Here is an 18,170-nt window from a genome sequence, read left to right as displayed (position 1 = left end):
CTAACATTTTTTCACCTTGCGTTATTTATTGTCATCATGGCCTGCTTCCAGGAAGCATCTGGGAGCCTTCCAATAAGACTTTGGGCTCTGCTCACACAGAGTTCCGTATGGTCAGTAAATCCCATGGAGTTCTCAATCATGATCTACATCAGGGGTAGGCAACCTGCGGCCTGCGGGCCGGATGCGGCCCGGCGAGGCCTTGGGACTGGCCCCAGCCCAGTCCTGCCACCGATTGCCGCCAGGGCCTTTGGCATCTCATGTGAGGGGCATGGTGGGGCAATTGTCTATAGAAGCCTCAGAAACATGCATTTATCTTAACATTTTTTTTAAATCAGCAAATTTTTTCACGTGTCCTCCATTTTTTATTTAAAAAGTGCCCTCCATTTGAAAATTTTGCCCTACATTTGTCCTGGTTTATTTATTTATTTAATTTTCAAAAAAAAATATTTAATTATTTATTTTTTGGCTTCGGCCCCCCAGTTGTCTGAGGGACAGCAACCTGGCCCCCGGCTCAAAAGGGTTGCCTACCCCTGATCTACATCATAAATGCTAGATGGCAACCAGGCTATTGGCCTGTGTCCTGTTTTTGGAGACTGTGGAGGAATTTGGTTGGCCACTGTAGGAAAGAAAATGCTTGGACTAGTTGGGCTTTCCTTTCATGGGCACATAAAGAAGTGCACTGCCTCCCACTTGTACAGGTGCATATGCTATTCCTTTGCAGAAGAGAAAAACTTCCCAGTAGCACCAGTCCAAGAAATCCTGCCTGCTCAGCTTCAACCATGAAAAACCTGCATAGCTTCAGACATCACACACCAAGTATACCTGTAACTGCTCAAGCATTCATATCTATAAAAGGATGGGCCATCCCTTATGGACTTTAGCACACCAGGCGCACAAATCACCCAAACAGCATTGTGCATGAAACACAAACATATCAGATTGGGGACACTCATTATCACATAGTTATTCAAAAGTGCAATGGTGTGGCTTCTGTCCCAGTCTCTGTCTTCTGCACTCTATACATAAAAATAATAATAACTGGCCTCCATAGCCTCGCTTCCTTGCCCTAACAACTTCTCAGTGTGTCCTTTGGTTTGATTTTTTTTTTAAATTTTCTGTAAAATTTTTTTTTGCAGAGCTCCAAAGACATAGGGTGAGATCTAAATCTCTCAGTGTTTATCAACACCTGTTACGTCAGTTATTCTGCAACTAGTAGTGATGGAAGGACCTGGGAGCATTGATGTGCATGTGGAGTGCTGTAAAAGGAGAGGATGCCCCGTTCTCTTATTCATCTATTTCTACAAAGTTTCTGCATGGGGATACTCAATACATTATGGGTCATCCAGTTCAATGTGCTTATGGAGTACATAATCTACACACATCAAAGTTTTGTGGCAATAATGAATTTATCTATCTGCTGGGTACACTAAAGGCATTATGGGATTCCCAATTCCACAGTCCTGAGACTTTTATAAATCTCGAGAGGGAAGAACTGGGTGCGTGGAGACTGCTTCCATCTCTATATTCTCTTGCAAATATTTTGCCAACAGCTTCTCCTAGCTGGGTTCTGAAAATAAGAGATAATCCCAGATGTGAGGAAATGAGCAGAGGGAGAAAAGTTAGGTATGAGCACAGCTAATGAACACAAGCATATTAAAAAAAAACCTCTCTTATATTTGGGAGTTATAATCAGAAAAAATAACAATTTATTACTTCATAAGAACTATGATAAAGTCTGGAAAGAAATTAAAAGAGACTTAGAAAAAATGGGGAAAGTTAAATTTATCCCTTTTGGGTAGAACTGCAGTAATAAAAGCACATGTTTTGCTAAGGCTTTTATTTCTTTTTCAAATGATCCCTACTATAGGAAATTGAATCCCTTTTGTGCAATGGCAGAAAGAGATTGTCAAATCTGCCAGGGAAGGAAACCCAGAATAAAATGTAAAATGTTTTACAATGCTAATGAAAATGGGTGGTTTGAGAGCCCCTCATGTCAAATTGTATTATGCAGCCTGTCATTTTGAATGGCTGAAGGAATGGATATAACTCAGATGTAGGGCTTTAGAACTTGAAAGCCATGATTTAAAATTTGGTTGGCATGATTATCTTTGGTATGATAAAGTTAAGGCACATGCTGGATTTAAAAATCACTATATTAGAAAGGCTCTCCGGGAACAACTATAAATAGATTTTTTCCTAAGATAATATTAGCCACATCACCACAGGAAGCCTTTTTGGGGTTAAAAGTTGGGATAAAAGTTGGATATGGTTGCACTATGATGATCTTTTGTATTTTGAAGAAGAAAGCTGGAGGTTTATAGAGATAATTCTTATGGAAGGCAAAATTGGTTTGTTTACATGAAACTTAAGGACAGGTTGAATAAGGACAGGAGAAATTCAGGCATAGATGTTAGAGAAAATGAGTTTTATTTAACGTTGTGTAAAGTTGATGATCAATAATTTAAAAAGCATATAAATAGCTTCTGAAACTAGAGACAGAAGATGAGGCTGTAAAAGAGTACATGATGAGATGGCCCAGCATTTTGGTTATGATGTATAGGGAAATTTTTTTCTAAAGATATAAAAATTACTTTGTGCAATTGTTTAAAAGAAAACCTGTATAAGATAATGAATAGACAGTATTTAACACTAAATTCCCAACCTGACCTCACGAAGGATACCCACATCTGCCTTAATGGTCCTCTCCACCTTGATTATTTTAAACTGTGTTCTTGTTGGAATTTTAATGTGTATTTTTATTATTTTAAAGATGGGAGGGATTTGGGGTTGACATAAATTCTTATTGTTTCATTGTAATTTTATTTCTGTTGTAATCCCGCCTTGATCTGCAGGGAGAGGCAGGAAAAATAAATAAATAAATAAACAAACAAACAAACAAACAAATATTATTAAATAAGCTGTTGAAATTGTCTCAAAATGTTTCACACCAATGTTTGGGGTATCAAAATGAGGATACCTTCTTTCATAGTTTTATAAATAAAGTTTAATTATAATAATAATAGTTGGCAGGTACCATGGGCTGACGGCTATATTTCAGAGAAAAGAATGAGTAAAAACCACCTCTGAGTATACTTTGCCCAAGGAAACCCTATGGAAATCATTTGAACACCCTAAGTCGACAGATGACTTGAAGGCGCACACACAGGTTAAGGGCCAAAACAGACGGCTGTAAAGGGGCGGCTTAACACTGCCCCTTTGACTGCCAGGTTGTGGCTGTGGCAACTGCATGCCATGCTCTGACCCGATGTTTTTCTGCTGAAAATAGAAGTGGCAGAAAGCTGCTCCTTTTTGTGCCAGGGAAAAGGAACCTTTGCTGCTGCTGCCACAGCCATTTTTTCAGCATTTCTGTGGTGCATGTAAACACTGTGCTGCAGAAACACAATGATGTCACCTGCTGTGTGGTCAGCGGGATGGTGTGATGCCAGCACTGGGGCGTGTACAATGTGTACACCATACCACCAAGAAGCCAGCATTTTTTGCCAGTCTGTTGTGGCCCTAAGTCTACTACAGAAGCAGAGCATGCTGTCAATTGCATATACTAATTTTCTAGGCTTTGGAAAATAATGGGGACAGTGATAAGAATGGAAGTTGTCCCAATATTCTAGCCATGTGGGGGAGCTATATACTAGTGCCACACATATAGTAAACATGTGGAGGGAGACACAGGACCTGGTTTACTGGCCCTGCCTTTGACCTTGCTCCATCATTAGATCTCTGTAAGTTAGTCAGAAGGTTTGAGAGGGGCATATACCCCTCTCTTGGTTGAGGCTCGAATCAAGGCTTCTACCTTAAGTCCCCCCGGGGGTGGCGGACCTATTAGGATGGTCCACCCTCGAAGGCTGATGGAACCCAAAAGGTTCCAAGAAGCCCTAGAGGAGTATACGACTGGCACTGACGGCGATTCTGTTGATGCCCTGGCCAACATCTGGGATTCTAATCTTTCCAGGGCTATACACAGTGTCGCTCCCAAGCGTCCTTACCGGCCTGCTTCCAACAAACAACCTTGGTATACGGAAGATCTCAGGGTAAGGAAGCGGGCTGCGCAACGACTAGAGCGTAACTGGCGAAGACATCAGCGCTTATCCGACAGGACACTCCTTCGCTCTCACTTGAAGGCCTATGGAGTGGCAATAGGTGCAGCAAAGAACTCGTTCTATGCTGCACGTATTGCGTCCGCAGAGTCGCGTCCAGCAGAGCTGTTCAGGGTTGTGAGAGAGCTAACTCAGCTCCCTCCCTCCCTGAGCCCTATTTTGGTACCATCTAAAGCCTGCTGTGACGATTTTAACAACTTCTTTGCGGATAAAATCTCTCGGATTAGGGCTGATCTTGACGCCGGTATTGATGCAGATCCTGTAAGAGAGGCGTCCGAAGCGTCCGTGGCCCCGGTTTTACTGGATCACTTTGAGTTTGTTAGTACCGATGAAGTGGACAAGATCCTTCGAAGCGTTAGGAAGACGACGTGCTCTCTTGATCCCTGTCCCTCATGGTTGGCAGCTCAGGGGGGTGATGTGGTGTTGACTATGTTGCACCGCATCGTTAACACATCTCTAAGAGAGGGTCAGTTTCCATCTAAACTGAAAGTAGCAGTGGTTAAACCCTTGCTTAAGAATCCCTCCTTAGACCCCCTGATACACAACAATTATCGGCCCATCTCGCTGCTACCTTTTTTGGGGAAGGTGATCGAGAGAGCAGTCGCCTTCCAGCTTCAATCGATCTTGGATGATACCGACTTTCTGGACCCATTTCAAACCGGCTTCCGGGCGGGCTATGGAGTTGAGACTGCCATGGTCGCCTTAGTTGATGATCTCCGTCTGGGCATGGACAGGGGAAGCGTGTCCCTGTTAGTGCTTTTGGACATCTCAGCGGCTTTCGATACCATCGATCATGGTATCCTTCTGGGACGCCTGGGGGAGTTGGGTATCGGGGGCACTGCCCTGCAGTGGTTCCGGTCCTACCTCTCGGGCAGATCCCAGATGGTGGAGCTGGGGGACTGTCGCTCCGACATGAGGGCCCTTACATCTGGTGTCCCTCAAGGAGCGATTTTGTCCCCTATGCTATTCAACATTTACATGAAACCGCTGGGAGAGATCATCCGGAGACACGGGGCGCGGTGTTATCAGTATGCTGATGACACCCAAATAGTCTTCTCTGTGTCTCCGACTGATGCAGTAACTAAGGATGGCATCTCTCCTCTAGATGCCTGCTTGGCGTCGGTAATGGGCTGGATGAGGGAGAACAAACTCAGTGTGAATCCAGGGAAAACGGAAGTACTGGTGATAGGTTCCCCGGCTCCGGGTGATGAGATTTGTCATCCGGTCCTGAACGGGGTCACGCTCCCCTTGAAGGACTCGGTGCGCAGCTTGGGGGTGCTCCTTGACTCGTCGCTCCAGCTAACATCTCAGGTGGATGCGACGGTCAGGAGTGCTTGCTATCAGCTCCGGCTGATACGCCAGCTGCGCCCTTACCTGGACCGTAGGAACCTTGAAACTGTTGTACATGCTTTAGTAACCTCTCGATTGGATTTCTGCAATGCGCTCTACATGGGGCAACCCTTGTACCAAACCCGGAAGCTGCAAATTGTACAGAATATGGCAGCTAGACTGGTCGCTGGTATTTCCAGGTCGGACCATATAACACCTATTTTAAAAGATCTTCACTGGCTGCCTATTCGCTTCCGAGCTCAATACAAGGTGTTGGTTTTAACCTATAAAGCCCTAAATGGCTTGGGCCCAGGGTACTTGGAGGACCGCCTCTCCCCACATAATCCGCCCCGCACACTTAGATCATCCGGGACAAACCTGTTAGAGGTTCCTAGAGCACATCTTGTAAGGACCTCACAGAGGGCTTTTACCATCGTTGCCCCATCTTCCTGGAATAAGCTCCCCTTAGAGCTTCGCTCTGCCGCCTCATTAGATTCTTTTAAGAAGAATTTAAAAACATACTTATTTAGATTGGCCTTCCCTCTTTAGTTTAATTGGTTTTTCTCTGCCCTTGTTTTCTTCCTTTGACTCCGAAATATTTGTGATTGATTGTTTGTACCCTGATATGTGTATTTTTTGACTCCTGTTCCTATTCTTTGTAGTAATGTTTTAACTTTTATATTGTAATTTAATTTGTATTGTAAATCCTATTGTAACTGTTTTTAACATTTGTAAGCCGCCTTGATCATTTTTTTGGAAAGGCGGGGTATAAATAAAATTTATTATTATTATTATTATTATTATTATTATTATTATTATTATTATATACATCTGTAACACTATATATCACATGGAACCCAGTGCAGATCAAATTGTGTTTTATGTAAGTACAGATGGCTGCATGCAGGCATTCCTTTGCAAACCTTTAGAACAGAGCTTAGAAAAATTTCTTTCCTATCATACATATTGGGTGGGGGATTGGCAGAGCTGTAGCCGCATTTCTATTTCTAGTTGATGCACACACATCTTATGGCAGGTCTAGTGAAATGTAGGAACATTTGGAATGGCGTCCCATTGCATAGTTGTTCTGCCTCTTCTACATGGAGACAGGTCCCAAAAAGAAGTTTGAAAAATAATAGTTTTAGAAAATTCTAAGGAAGCAGAAATAACCCAATGTAAATGGAAGCAACTGGGTTGTGTAGATGGAAAATGCCATAACTCTAAATGAGCTGCCAATAAATTTTCCTGAAAGCAAAACTCAAACTGAAATGTGAGGTTCTTTTTCAGACATATTGAAGGAATTTCCATGAGAGTTTAATAAGAACAGCAGTGAAATTTATCAGGAGAGCTTTTATATCTCTTCAATTAAATTCAGAAATGCCTTGAGGTATGATATAATGCCTGGGGTCTTTCCTTTCTCTCTCTAATGAACTCTTTGACCCTCACCCCCACCTCATGAACACAAGATAGTGCTTTAAGCTCCAAGACAAAGGCCCTTATCACATGTGTGTGTGTGTGTGTGTGTGGGGGGGGGGGGTTGCAGCTCAGATCCACAGTCACTCCTGTTCTAGCAACGCGAAAAGTGATTTTTTCCACACCAGATCCAGAGTCGCTTCTGTCTAGCAATGCGAATTCATGTTAAAACGTGATGTTTTACCACACCTGGTTGCCTTTCCGTTGCCCTTCTGAATTGAGGGGGAAGCGGAGTCAGTTCGATTCCAAGCAAGTCACGTGATGCAGATTCAAGCAAAGCAGAGTGAATGCACATTGTATTACCACACCAGGATGTACCATGCGGATTCAACTTGATTCGAATTGGGACCCTTGTGCATGCTCAGTGGGGGTCTGAACGCATCCTGAACCTGTGCACTTCTGGGGTGAAGAAGGGAGCCTGGTTCCACTTTCACGTGAATGACAGCCTCACATGAATGACTCCCTTCTATTTTCCCATCCCTGGCAGCCAAATTCAAACAGGTCCTCCAGCCCCCATCCATTTCACCTGCATTTACATCTATTCTCCTGTCATCTATTTCAGCTATATCTATATCTATTTTCCTGTTATTCTCCTCATCCATTTCAGCCACATCTTTATCTATCCTCCGTGTCAGAGCCCCCATCCAATTATTATTATTATTATTATTATTATTATTATTATTAGCTGCGGGTTTACTTGGAAGTAAATCCTTTGGCTCCGAAGGAGACCCATTTTGGAGGATTGCAGAAATGATCCAGTTTCTCGTATTCTCCAAAGTACCACCTCCCTGAATCCAATCCACTCTCCTTCCCTTTGTAACAGTTGCCTTCTCTTAGGTTGCATCCGCACTTGGGAAATAATCCAGTTTAACTCCTTTCACTGTCCTGGCTCAGTGCTATGGAATTCTGGGAACTGTAGTGTCGTGAGACATTGAGCTTTGTCTGCCAGAGAGCTCTGGTGCCTCAGCAAACTAATAAAAATAAATTATTATTATTATTATTAATATTTTAAAAACTTTTTTAAAATTATAAGTATTATAATTTTTCTCCATGCTCCCTAAAATACCACTTCTCTGAATCCAATCCACTCTCCTTCCCTTTGTAACAGTGGCCTCCGGTTTAACTCCACTTTCACTGTCCTGGCTCAGTGCTATGGAATTCTGGGAGTTGGAGTTTGTTGTGGGGTCCTTGGCTCGAGGCTATGGAATTCTGGGAGCTGGAGTTTGTTGCTCCCCCCAGCCTCCTGTTCATTCCCTCCATCCCTGTCATCTACCCTTCCGAGCAACGGAAGCAATTGGGGCAAAATTGCAGCGCAGCATCATGGGAAATTTGCCTTTGGAGGTTTGGGGGGGGGTGTATCGGGAGGGAAGCAAAGTTGCATTCCACACTAGACCAATTCGGAGTGAAATCGAAGTGAGCTTGAATGTGAATTCTGTGAATTCACTTTTGTACCAAATTCACTTTGGATTCACCACGGAGGGAGTTCCCATAGAAATGAATTGCATGTGATAACACATTCACATTATGCTGTGAATCTGCATCATTGGACCTGCAGTCACCCTGGATCTGAGCTGAAAAATTTCCACAAAGCTCTGTATGATATACTGCAAAGAAACAGCAAGAGTAACCCAAAAACCTAATCTCAGCTTCCTTGCTTGAGCCAGCACAGGGATGGCATTACAGTATATCAGGATTCCCTAACTGTAAGGTAACATACATGCACAGCTGTCTTCACTCCAGTCTCAGGGGCCATTAAAACTTGATATATGACCTCCTTGTTGAAAATGTTTCTCACACACACATGTGTATGTGTATGTATGTATGTATGTATGTATATATATATATATATATATATATATATATATATATCTCACACCTGCACTATTTTTAGCTTTCATCTTCTAGTTTTTTCTCTCTCTCTCTATTAGACAGGTAGTTCCATCTCGCACCCATTCATCTGCATAACTTTTATCAAACAGATGAAATCTGGAAAAAGAACAGCAGAATTAAGGACACTGTCATGCAAATTTACCAAATTTTGTCACACTTGAACCAATAAGTGAAACTTGGTTATTCTTCAAATTTTGGACTTGGCAATGGCGTTCTCCATTGAAAAATGCATACAAAATGTGTACAATAGGGGGAAATGCACAGAATAGAATGTATGAGTAAAAATTGTGCACAATATTGTTGTTCATACAAAATATTAAGTACAATATTAAGGAACTATTGGGAAAAATGAACCTAAACATACATACATCGTTATATGGAAACTTTTTAAAAAACCCTAAAGTTTAGAAAGAACCAAACTTGAAATTAGAAAATTGAAAAATAGAGAGAGATCAGTTTTGGGCATTCCTATACAGCACTTTATTATGCTTCTTAGAATAGATTGCTTAGCTATGGCTACTTGTTCCACACTGAATCAATTGCTTTGCTCCTCATTCATTAGTTTTGATGCCCTCCAGAGAAAAGAAGGAACAGGGGGTCAAATTCACATTCCTAAACTCATATGGCAATTTGCATTGATTTTGCACAACCAGTTTTCATTTGGCACTCAGTGCAGCCATCAGATAATACGGCTTTGTTTCTCATAATCTGGTTTGCAGTACAAACATGGATGCTACCGAGCTAGTCATATAGTCATTTCTGACTGGAGAAAATGTGCAACTTTCTTCCTACTAATTATTGTTTATGCAACACTCTTAACTCATAAAGTGTTTTCAAGTTACATTTACCCTCAAGATGACCCAACAAAGTAGGGCATTATTTTTTTGGCATCATAGATGGCAAGGAGAACAGCAACTTGCCTGAAGTCACATAACCATCCAATGGCAGAGGTGGAATTTAAAGCCTGCTCTATGAATTCCATAGCTTTAAAGCAGCCTTAGTCAAAATGGTACAGGTCCCATCATTTAGGGCTGGGAATTACTGGTGAGGTAATCCACCACATCTGAGATCATCCAGTTGGACAGCGTGTCTGCTTCAAACTATACTCCTAGGAACACTGAAACCTATCTCAGGATCTTTATTATGAAAATGTATAGTGGCTATCAGTACATTGGTGTTATGTGCCTTCAAGTTGTTTCTGACTTATGGCAACCCTAAGGTGGAACCTAAGTTGGGTTTTCTGGAGCTGAGAGTGTATGACTTGCCCAAGGTCACTCAGTGAGTTTCCATGGCTGAGCAGGGAATCAAACCCTAATCTCCAGAGTCCTAGTCCAATACTCAAAACCACTACACCATGCTGGCTTTCACCAGTCCATTACTGACTGCTAATAACTTGCTTCATTAAACAGATCTCTTGGAAAGATAGCTTTGAACCACATGAGAACTGCTTCATGAAAACTGTTTCAAGTACTTAAATACATTATCTTCTTCCCCTTCCTCAGAATTACTGTTGTAAAATCTTAGAAATTTTGCCCACTGGAGGGCAACCTTCATGAGAAGTTTACTCATGGGGAAAATAATAAAGTTACCAAGTGGAACTTGGTAATAATAATAATAATAATGTGTAAAAACTTCTCACAATTCTGGTGATGGAATCAGAAGATGATGATGAAGATTAGCTATTAATATTCTTTGGATATTTCCTAATCCACTCCATCACCAAAGGCTTACCAACAACAAAATTAACCTCATTTTTACCTATCACCCAATTTCATTGTTTTTAGAAAGAAACTGGTAGCCAAATAACTGGAAGAGTAAAGGGGCTCAGATATGCAAACCAATAAGATAAGGCAGCAAAAGAAGAAATGTGGTGGGAAATAGTTTTCTCATATGTAAATGGATGCAGTGAGAGAGAAGCCTGGGCATAGCTTCAGAGAAAATGCTTATTATTTTTGTGTTATTTTCACTCTTCCAAAAAGAAAAAGAAAGAAATCAAGAAATCAAGGAAGAAAGCAAGCAATATGAAAGTGGAAAGAATGAGTATTTTATACACTTGTTTGAACAGTAAGTCTAATAAAACATCCTATAGAAAGTACTTCCTACTTACACTGAGATTACCAGGGTGTGCTACTTAAGAAACACAGTGGAGAAAATCAGAGAAGCTCAGCTGCTCTCTCTGTAAAAGGGACTAAACTGAAAAAGCAAAAGATGAGTAAGTAATAAGAGTAGGGAAAGAGGCATATAATGTTTGTGTAAAAACTTACTTTCTGTGTTTGCACTGTCTGGCTCTGGAAAGAAGTAGTCTTCTCAGCATATGATTAAAAAATCTCCCATTCACAATGGACCTGGGAATTGTAGTCCAATTCTGGGAGAGGTCATCCAAAAAGTAAATTCTCCATGCTCAGTTTTCCCCCTCAAGGTCAATCCTTGACAACTCAACAGACCCTGCTAGTCCTCTTTGCATTTCTTAAAGCAATTAAATCAGGTATTCTCAAAGGCACACACATTTTCCTCTGAATTTCCTTACACTGGGAGTCACACAAACAGAAGTCCAACCATCATCATAATTACTGATCTGTAACTCAAGGCGGGGGGGGGGGGGGAGCCAAATGCAGTGGTTCAGGGTAAACCTTCCATGCCCCCAAATTGATCCTAACAACAGAATTGGCTCTATTGCCAGTCTATTACCGCTGCTTACAAAAAGGCGCCATGTTATCAGCTCACATTTCTTTTTCTTTTAAAGCAAACTGGAAGGTCATTAATAGTTTTTGACGGTAGAAAGAGACCCTTTCCCTGTCATTAGATACTTTACCTAGAAGAATGATCCTTTTGTGCCTATATTGACATCAGAGCATGGAAAAGTTTCTTTTCTGCACTATGAGTCACAGAATACCCCCGCCATTCCGGCTCAGGGATTCTGGAGCTATAGTTTAAAAAAGTCCTTCCTAAGCTCTGGCAGAAATACTGACATGAAAACAGCAGTTTGTTCCATCATCAGTACAATCAAAGCAAAGGAAATAAATAGCAATGCCCACGCACCCCCATCCATCTTGCCTCTCCCTGTCCTGCTAATGTCTTCCTTGTTCAGCTCAGCAGTCACCTCTCCTCCTCTCCCAGCTCTCCCATTTACTTTCTACAAGTTCACCAAATCCAAGGCAAGCAGGTAAGAGTTTCTGCAGCAGCTCTCCATCCTCCTTTTCAAGCTCTTTGGTAATACTTACCTGAAAGAATTGTTGCTTGAATGTGAACGACAGCCCAGCCATCTCCCCAATGGCTGCCCAAGTTTAACTCTGCTTAGCTTGTGAAAGCTAATAAGATCACAGCTCCTCGGAGTGAGCTGGCTGCAGATCAGGAAATGAATTTTCTTGGCAGAGGTGCACATTTTAACATGCCACCTGCAGTGTGACATACCTCCACGGAGTCACCGGAGAGCTCGTCAGAAGTATAGAGAAACTGTTTCATGAAAAAGAACACCCCATATATATATATATATATATATATATATACTGCTATGTTAATAACTTTGGCAATGCTTTAATACACCCAGGCTCAAAATGGAAAGCACTGCAGTGTGCACTCAAAACAGATGCACAATTATAAGCCTATATTTTTACAGGTGTTTTCCACAACTTTTGAATCCACGTCTAAGTCCTATATGACTCTTTTTAAAAACAAAACAAAGCACCAAGCAACCCACTTGCTGGCCATACTTTCATTGGCCTGATACAGTTAATGCATTTTATCCAATAAGAAAGAGAAAGGAAGATGGACAGGTGGCAGGCAAGAAGCCTGCCACCATTTTAAAATAACATTCACTTGCTGGTGAATGTTTGAAGTAGGCAGTTTGTTCTATGCATGGAAGCTCTGTGTACAGTTTAAAGCCCTTCATAACCAGAATTGTAAATCTCACAGATCTTGAGCCTACAGAATACATTTCCCATGAAAGCCTTTTCCGCTTCCAATGCAAGCAAGGCAAGTGGAGACAGAACAGAGGTGTAACAAATGGAGGTGGAGTCAGCAAAGAGGAATGCTCAGACAGTGTGAAAACTTTAGGATTAAGGTACAACCACAGCAACATTAGGGAAGTTGAAGACTTAGAACTACAAAGTTGTTCCATGAGTGTTTAGTCACTAGTAAATCTCACTGACCTCAATGAGACTTCCTCCCATTTAACTGTACAAAAGATTGCAAAGGGTTTTTTTGTTAGAGAAAGCTATGCACTTGCTTAACTTTCTCTGTTGAATCCATAAAATAGTAAAAATACAAATGTTACAGGGCACAGCTAGTCAATGGTGGATCATATCACTAGATAGCTACATATTTGTTCCCAAAAGACAGCAGAGAAACATCTTACGATTCAAATGTACATGTTCCATCAATCCCTGAGCAAGGGTTAAAGACCTGAGGTGCATTCTATCCACCTCCACTCCCCCCTCCTTTTTTTGGTTGGCAGCATAAATAACTACAGAAAGTGTAATGATCTGGGGTTAAACAAATTACAGAGAGAGAACAGTGGGGCAAGGAAATATACAAATCCATGATCCATTCTCAATATGCTAGCCATGTTTAATTTAAGCAAACATCAACATTCTATTTGGACTGATCAGCCCCCTAAAGGGGGTTCCAACTTCTTAGATATCATGCTCTAGTTTCTAATGTCTCCTAGATGCCATTCAGATTTAACAACAAATAATTTTTGGCAAAATAATCAAGATGTAAAATAGAAACACAGGTACACCAAACCTTAAGTACATTCTTTTTTCTTTGGCAACACATTTATGTTTTCCTTGTACAACAGAAAACAACAATGGGAATTAATGTTATTTGATTACTTACCCTTATGTCTCCATTTACTGCTCTGGGCATGTGATTAAATGCATGTGCAGGATCTTTGTTGTAAACTTTAAGGAAAGATCGATCTTGAATGTTCCTAGAGTATAAAAAACAAACACAAAAATGTATAAATGAAACACCTTAATTTTAACCCTTTGTGTTGCTTATTGTGGAAATTCTGGCTCTCTGCTGCTTTTCAAAAGATAAACACACTATCTCTTATTCTTTGAGAGGTATTATCCACTTCCATGCAAATTTTCAGTTTTATTGAAGGTGCTGAGTGTGGAACAAACTATATGAAAGCAGAACAACTTTCAAATTTGCATTACTTTTGGCACAATCTACTTGTTATTTACCAATAAGAAATGAAGATTCACATCCATCTGATATGAAATAAGCACAGAGAATCAAAACAAAACATCAGGGAAAAATGTTCCCTAGGAGGAAAAGAAATAAGCACACACAATCAAAAGAAAACTTAAAGAAACAAGATTAGTTCCTTAGGAGGAAAATACTTGCTCACATCCCATATATTGTGACCCAAGCATCATGATACATTAATTACAGTGATTTCAGTAAGCATTTCTACTGTGTAAATATTCTAAAAATGAACTGCAGATCACTTTAGTGATGTGATCAACATCCAAAAGACAATGGAGGCATTGCTTTGTTTTCATTATTTTTGAAAAAAAATTACCCATGCAAAGTTGAAAGACGAACTTACAATTCACAAAACAGATTCAATACAACTATTGTAAAAGTCAGTTGTTTTTTTAGCGTAGAACCTACCTTACAAATAGTTCACAGATCAGAGATCTGGAGCAAAACTTGGTGCAGCAAAAATTGGTCACAAAGACGGCAAAATGTAAACACACTTATGTTCTCAAAACTACGATGCCCCTTTCATTTAACACCAGGAACCTCCTGAGAATTTTCACAAAAGACTGAATTCCTTTGCTCCAGGTGCAGCAACAAGTTTAGTGGGCAGATCTTAATCACTGGGATTATGGTCTGAAGGAGGGGGGGAAACACATTGTGAAGGATTTTTGGACAGGTCTTGTTTCTTTTAAAGTCACACTGCAGTTGGCAATTGCCTTGAATCTGTTACTAGTTAGGACATGTATCACTGAAATTGACTTCAAGCAATCTTGTCAGGAAAAACAGATAGCTGGAGAGGCAGATCATCCCCAGCTGTTAAGAAACATGGGGTTAATTAGACATTTAGCATTAATGAAAGTTAACGTTGAATGAGAACCACCAAAAAAAAAAAGAAGAAGAAAAAGAAAAAAACCCTCATATTTATTGGCAATTTAAGCTTTTCGAAACTCAAATGAAAGCCCAAACATTCACAAATTGACTAGCATTTTGTGCTATGATAACATCATGTATCACTGCCTCTTAACACTTTTTAAGGCTGAATTTACACATGTGAAAGAATAAGGAGGCAGTGCTATTTTGGACTGCAGGTGGCAATACCCTTCTGCTTAAAACAGTTCCCCACAAACAGAAAACCAGGGAGAAACATTTAATCCTATCCTTTTCTCTTTGGTGTTAAATCTTCTTCTAGGCCCTAAGGTATGTATAAAAATTCTATATGTATATGCATACTGAAGGCCATGCTGCAAAATGTGATCCTCCTCCTGCAATTTGAAATATCCTCTGTTCTACTGTATTCTACATCTTAAGACTCTACTATCTCTCTTTTCCCTTCGCAAGTAGATGACTAAAGCATTGCCTTTTGAGACATGTTAGGCTTGTACTTTGCAATCCTAATGTGTCTCTACCATATTCTACAACCATCTGAGATAGAAGAGGTAACTACTGGAAACAGGGCATTTACAGTAGTAACACCATGATTTTGAACACTGTTCCCAGAGCCTTATCTCATGCCCACTCAGTTTTCTTTCTCTCTCTCTCTCTCTCTCTCTCTGTATCGATCATCGATCAGACTTCTTCCTCAAGTGAAACATAAAGTGGCTCACAAAAGAAATCAATTAAAACCCAACAATACAATTTTAAAAACAATTAAAACCATCACATTTAAACAATATAAAATTATGTGAAGTCGAAGGCTTTCATGGCCAGCATCCATATTTTTGGTGGGTTTTTCGGGCTATGTGGCCATGTTCTAAAAGATTTTCTTCCTGACGTTTCGCCAGCATCTGTGGCTGGCATCTTCAGAAAATGCTTGCCTGTGGAACTTAAGACTGTAGCAGGTTCTTATAATGGTCCTGCTTATTTTGAATGCTGTATATTTAATCTAGAAAGATCTTGTAGCACCTTTGAGACCAAATGAAAGAAAAAAGTTGGTAGAATGAGCTTTCATGGACTCATGCTGCCAACTTCTTTCTTTTTGTTAGTCTCAAAGGTGCTACAAGATCTCTCTATAAACTGATTCTATAGACTAACCCGGCTATATCTTTGAATTCCTTCATTATTTTATGTCATTTTTAATGTTTCTATTGAAAGGCCACATGATAATGTATAGTGGGCCCTTGGTATCCACTGGGGTTTGGTTCCAGGATGCCCTGCCTGTGGATACCAAAGTCAGTGGGGGCTCAAGTCCCACGAAATACAATGACAAAGTAAAATGATGCCCCTCATGTGAAATGGGAGAGCCAGCATGGCATAGTGGTTTGAATGTTGGACTATGATTCTGGAGACCAGGGTTTGAATCCCCACTGAGCCATGAAACCCACTAGATGACCATGGGCAAGTCACACTCTCTCAGTTTGCAATGGCAAACCCCCTTTGAAGAATCTTGCCTAGAAAACCCCATGGTAAGTTTGCCTTAGGGTCGCCCTAAGTCAGAAACGACTTGAAGGCACACAACAGCAACATAACATAAAATGGCAAATTCAAGCTTTGCTTTTTGGAACGTGTGTTTATGTATTCAAACTGTGGATGGTTGAATCCATGGATATGTAGAGCCAATTGTATTTGAAAGGAGGCATATGTAGGATAGAAATAAAAATAATAATCGTTTTTAAAAATGATCAATACATACATCTTATGCAAGTGGTGAATAATTTTGTAACATCTAACATTTTCCCTCCACGTCCTACATTTTGTGGTGCCTTGTCCTTCTTTGTGGTTATGACATCTGGTCACCCTGGAGAGGAAGGGCACACACATGCCCCTCCCTGTAGACTCAGGCAACAGCAAACTGTGGCAACCTCTGCTAGCTTGTGTGTCCTCCTTGTTAATAACTTCTACCATCTTGACCACACTCTGATATTGCTTGGCCACACCTGTCCCAGTTCTGATCTGTGAAATGTTGGAAGGAATGGAAGGGACATCAGAGCATGTAATCTTGGCTGTGTGGCAATAGTCTTGGATGCCCTGACATTTAGCATGGTTATTCAAAATACAATTATTTTGTAACATATTCAGTTTTTCTCCTCCCCACTCCTTCTCCAGGCTTAAAGTGCCATGAACCTCAAGGATTGTCCTCAGTCCTGAACAGCATTGGTGAGGGAAGGCACACAAAATCTATTGGCTTCAAGCAGACTATTTCTCCAGTGTCTTACTCCTGTTATACTAGCTGTGCCCATCAACTTTTACCTCTTAGAGCTACTTTCTACATCAGCAACATACACACACAATGCCAGCCAACAAATCCAAGCCAATATGGGCCTATTGCCATGCTGGTTTGTTTGTTTGTTATATTAATTTGTATCCTGATTTCCTCCTAAAATTGGGACCCAAAGCAGCTTGGTTAGTGGAAAGCTCTGTTTAAAGGATCGCCAGTCCTGAAGCCAGAAAGGAAAGGACATCACTTTTCCAGCTAATCCAAAATATGTGATTATTATATGAATATTAAATTAAATATTAAATAAAACATCAAGAAAACATTATCTTATTTATCCTAACAATTCTGTGAAGGACAAATTAAGCTGAAACATTTGACCAAAACTACTCAGTGAACTTCACTGCTGAGCAAGGATTTGAACATCAGATTTCTGGCCTCCAAACCCAATACTCTTAACCTCTGAATCACCTTACTGGCTGCATTAAAATGTTGTTTTTGTTGTTAATACTTTATTGGTCTATTTCCCTTCTAATACAATTCTCTAGAAAGGAAGACAAGGAAGAAGAGAGTACTAAAATACATTTTTTTAAAAAAAAAATCATGGCTGAATAAATCAAAGATAACTTTAGCAATGTATGCAAACCAAATGTGCTGTATTTTCCCTAGAATCCAGTCAGGCGCCTATCAGTGATTTTAATCCATTCATTTGTTCATTTATTTGATTTTTATCTTACCTTTTCTGCCCAAAACAGGACTCAAGGCAGTTTACAATTAAATTAAGCATGCTATGCTTGGATACATTTTATGTTTTAATTGAATTTTTAAAATTTCAGTTTCAAATACGATAGTAGAATCCAAGGAAAAAGTTATCTTTGTATTCATATTATATTTTAATTGAATTTTTGGAATTTAATTTTAAAACCACACCAACAGGAGAAAAGCCAGCATCCATCCAGTTAAAAAACCTTTTCTGCAGCAAGTCAAGTCAATTGCCAAAGACC

General features: G+C 40.3%; 1 protein-coding gene across 8 annotated transcripts in view; it reads right to left on the bottom strand.

The window, feature by feature from the left end:
• KIAA1217 (KIAA1217 ortholog) overlaps positions 1-18,170 on the bottom strand; it is a 502,750-nt gene that overhangs the window by 91,516 nt on the left and 393,064 nt on the right. For 7 of the 8 annotated variants that reach the window (XM_089533368.1, XM_089533371.1, XM_089533369.1 and 4 more), the window contains one exon: positions 13,641-13,734. In XM_089533368.1, coding sequence (XP_089389494.1) covers positions 13,641-13,734 — 94 coding nt within the window. Of the gene's footprint in view, positions 1-12,025; positions 12,124-13,640; positions 13,735-18,170 lie in introns of those variants that run through there. The other variant, XM_089533375.1, reaches the window with a different exon arrangement.

The sequence above is a fragment of the Sceloporus occidentalis genome, unplaced genomic scaffold (assembly GCF_023333645.1).
Source record: "Sceloporus occidentalis isolate IW3139 unplaced genomic scaffold, rSceOcc1.0.p SCAF_7, whole genome shotgun sequence".
NCBI lineage: Eukaryota > Metazoa > Chordata > Lepidosauria > Squamata > Phrynosomatidae > Sceloporus > Sceloporus occidentalis.
This window is presented reverse-complemented; position numbering and strand designations above follow the sequence as displayed.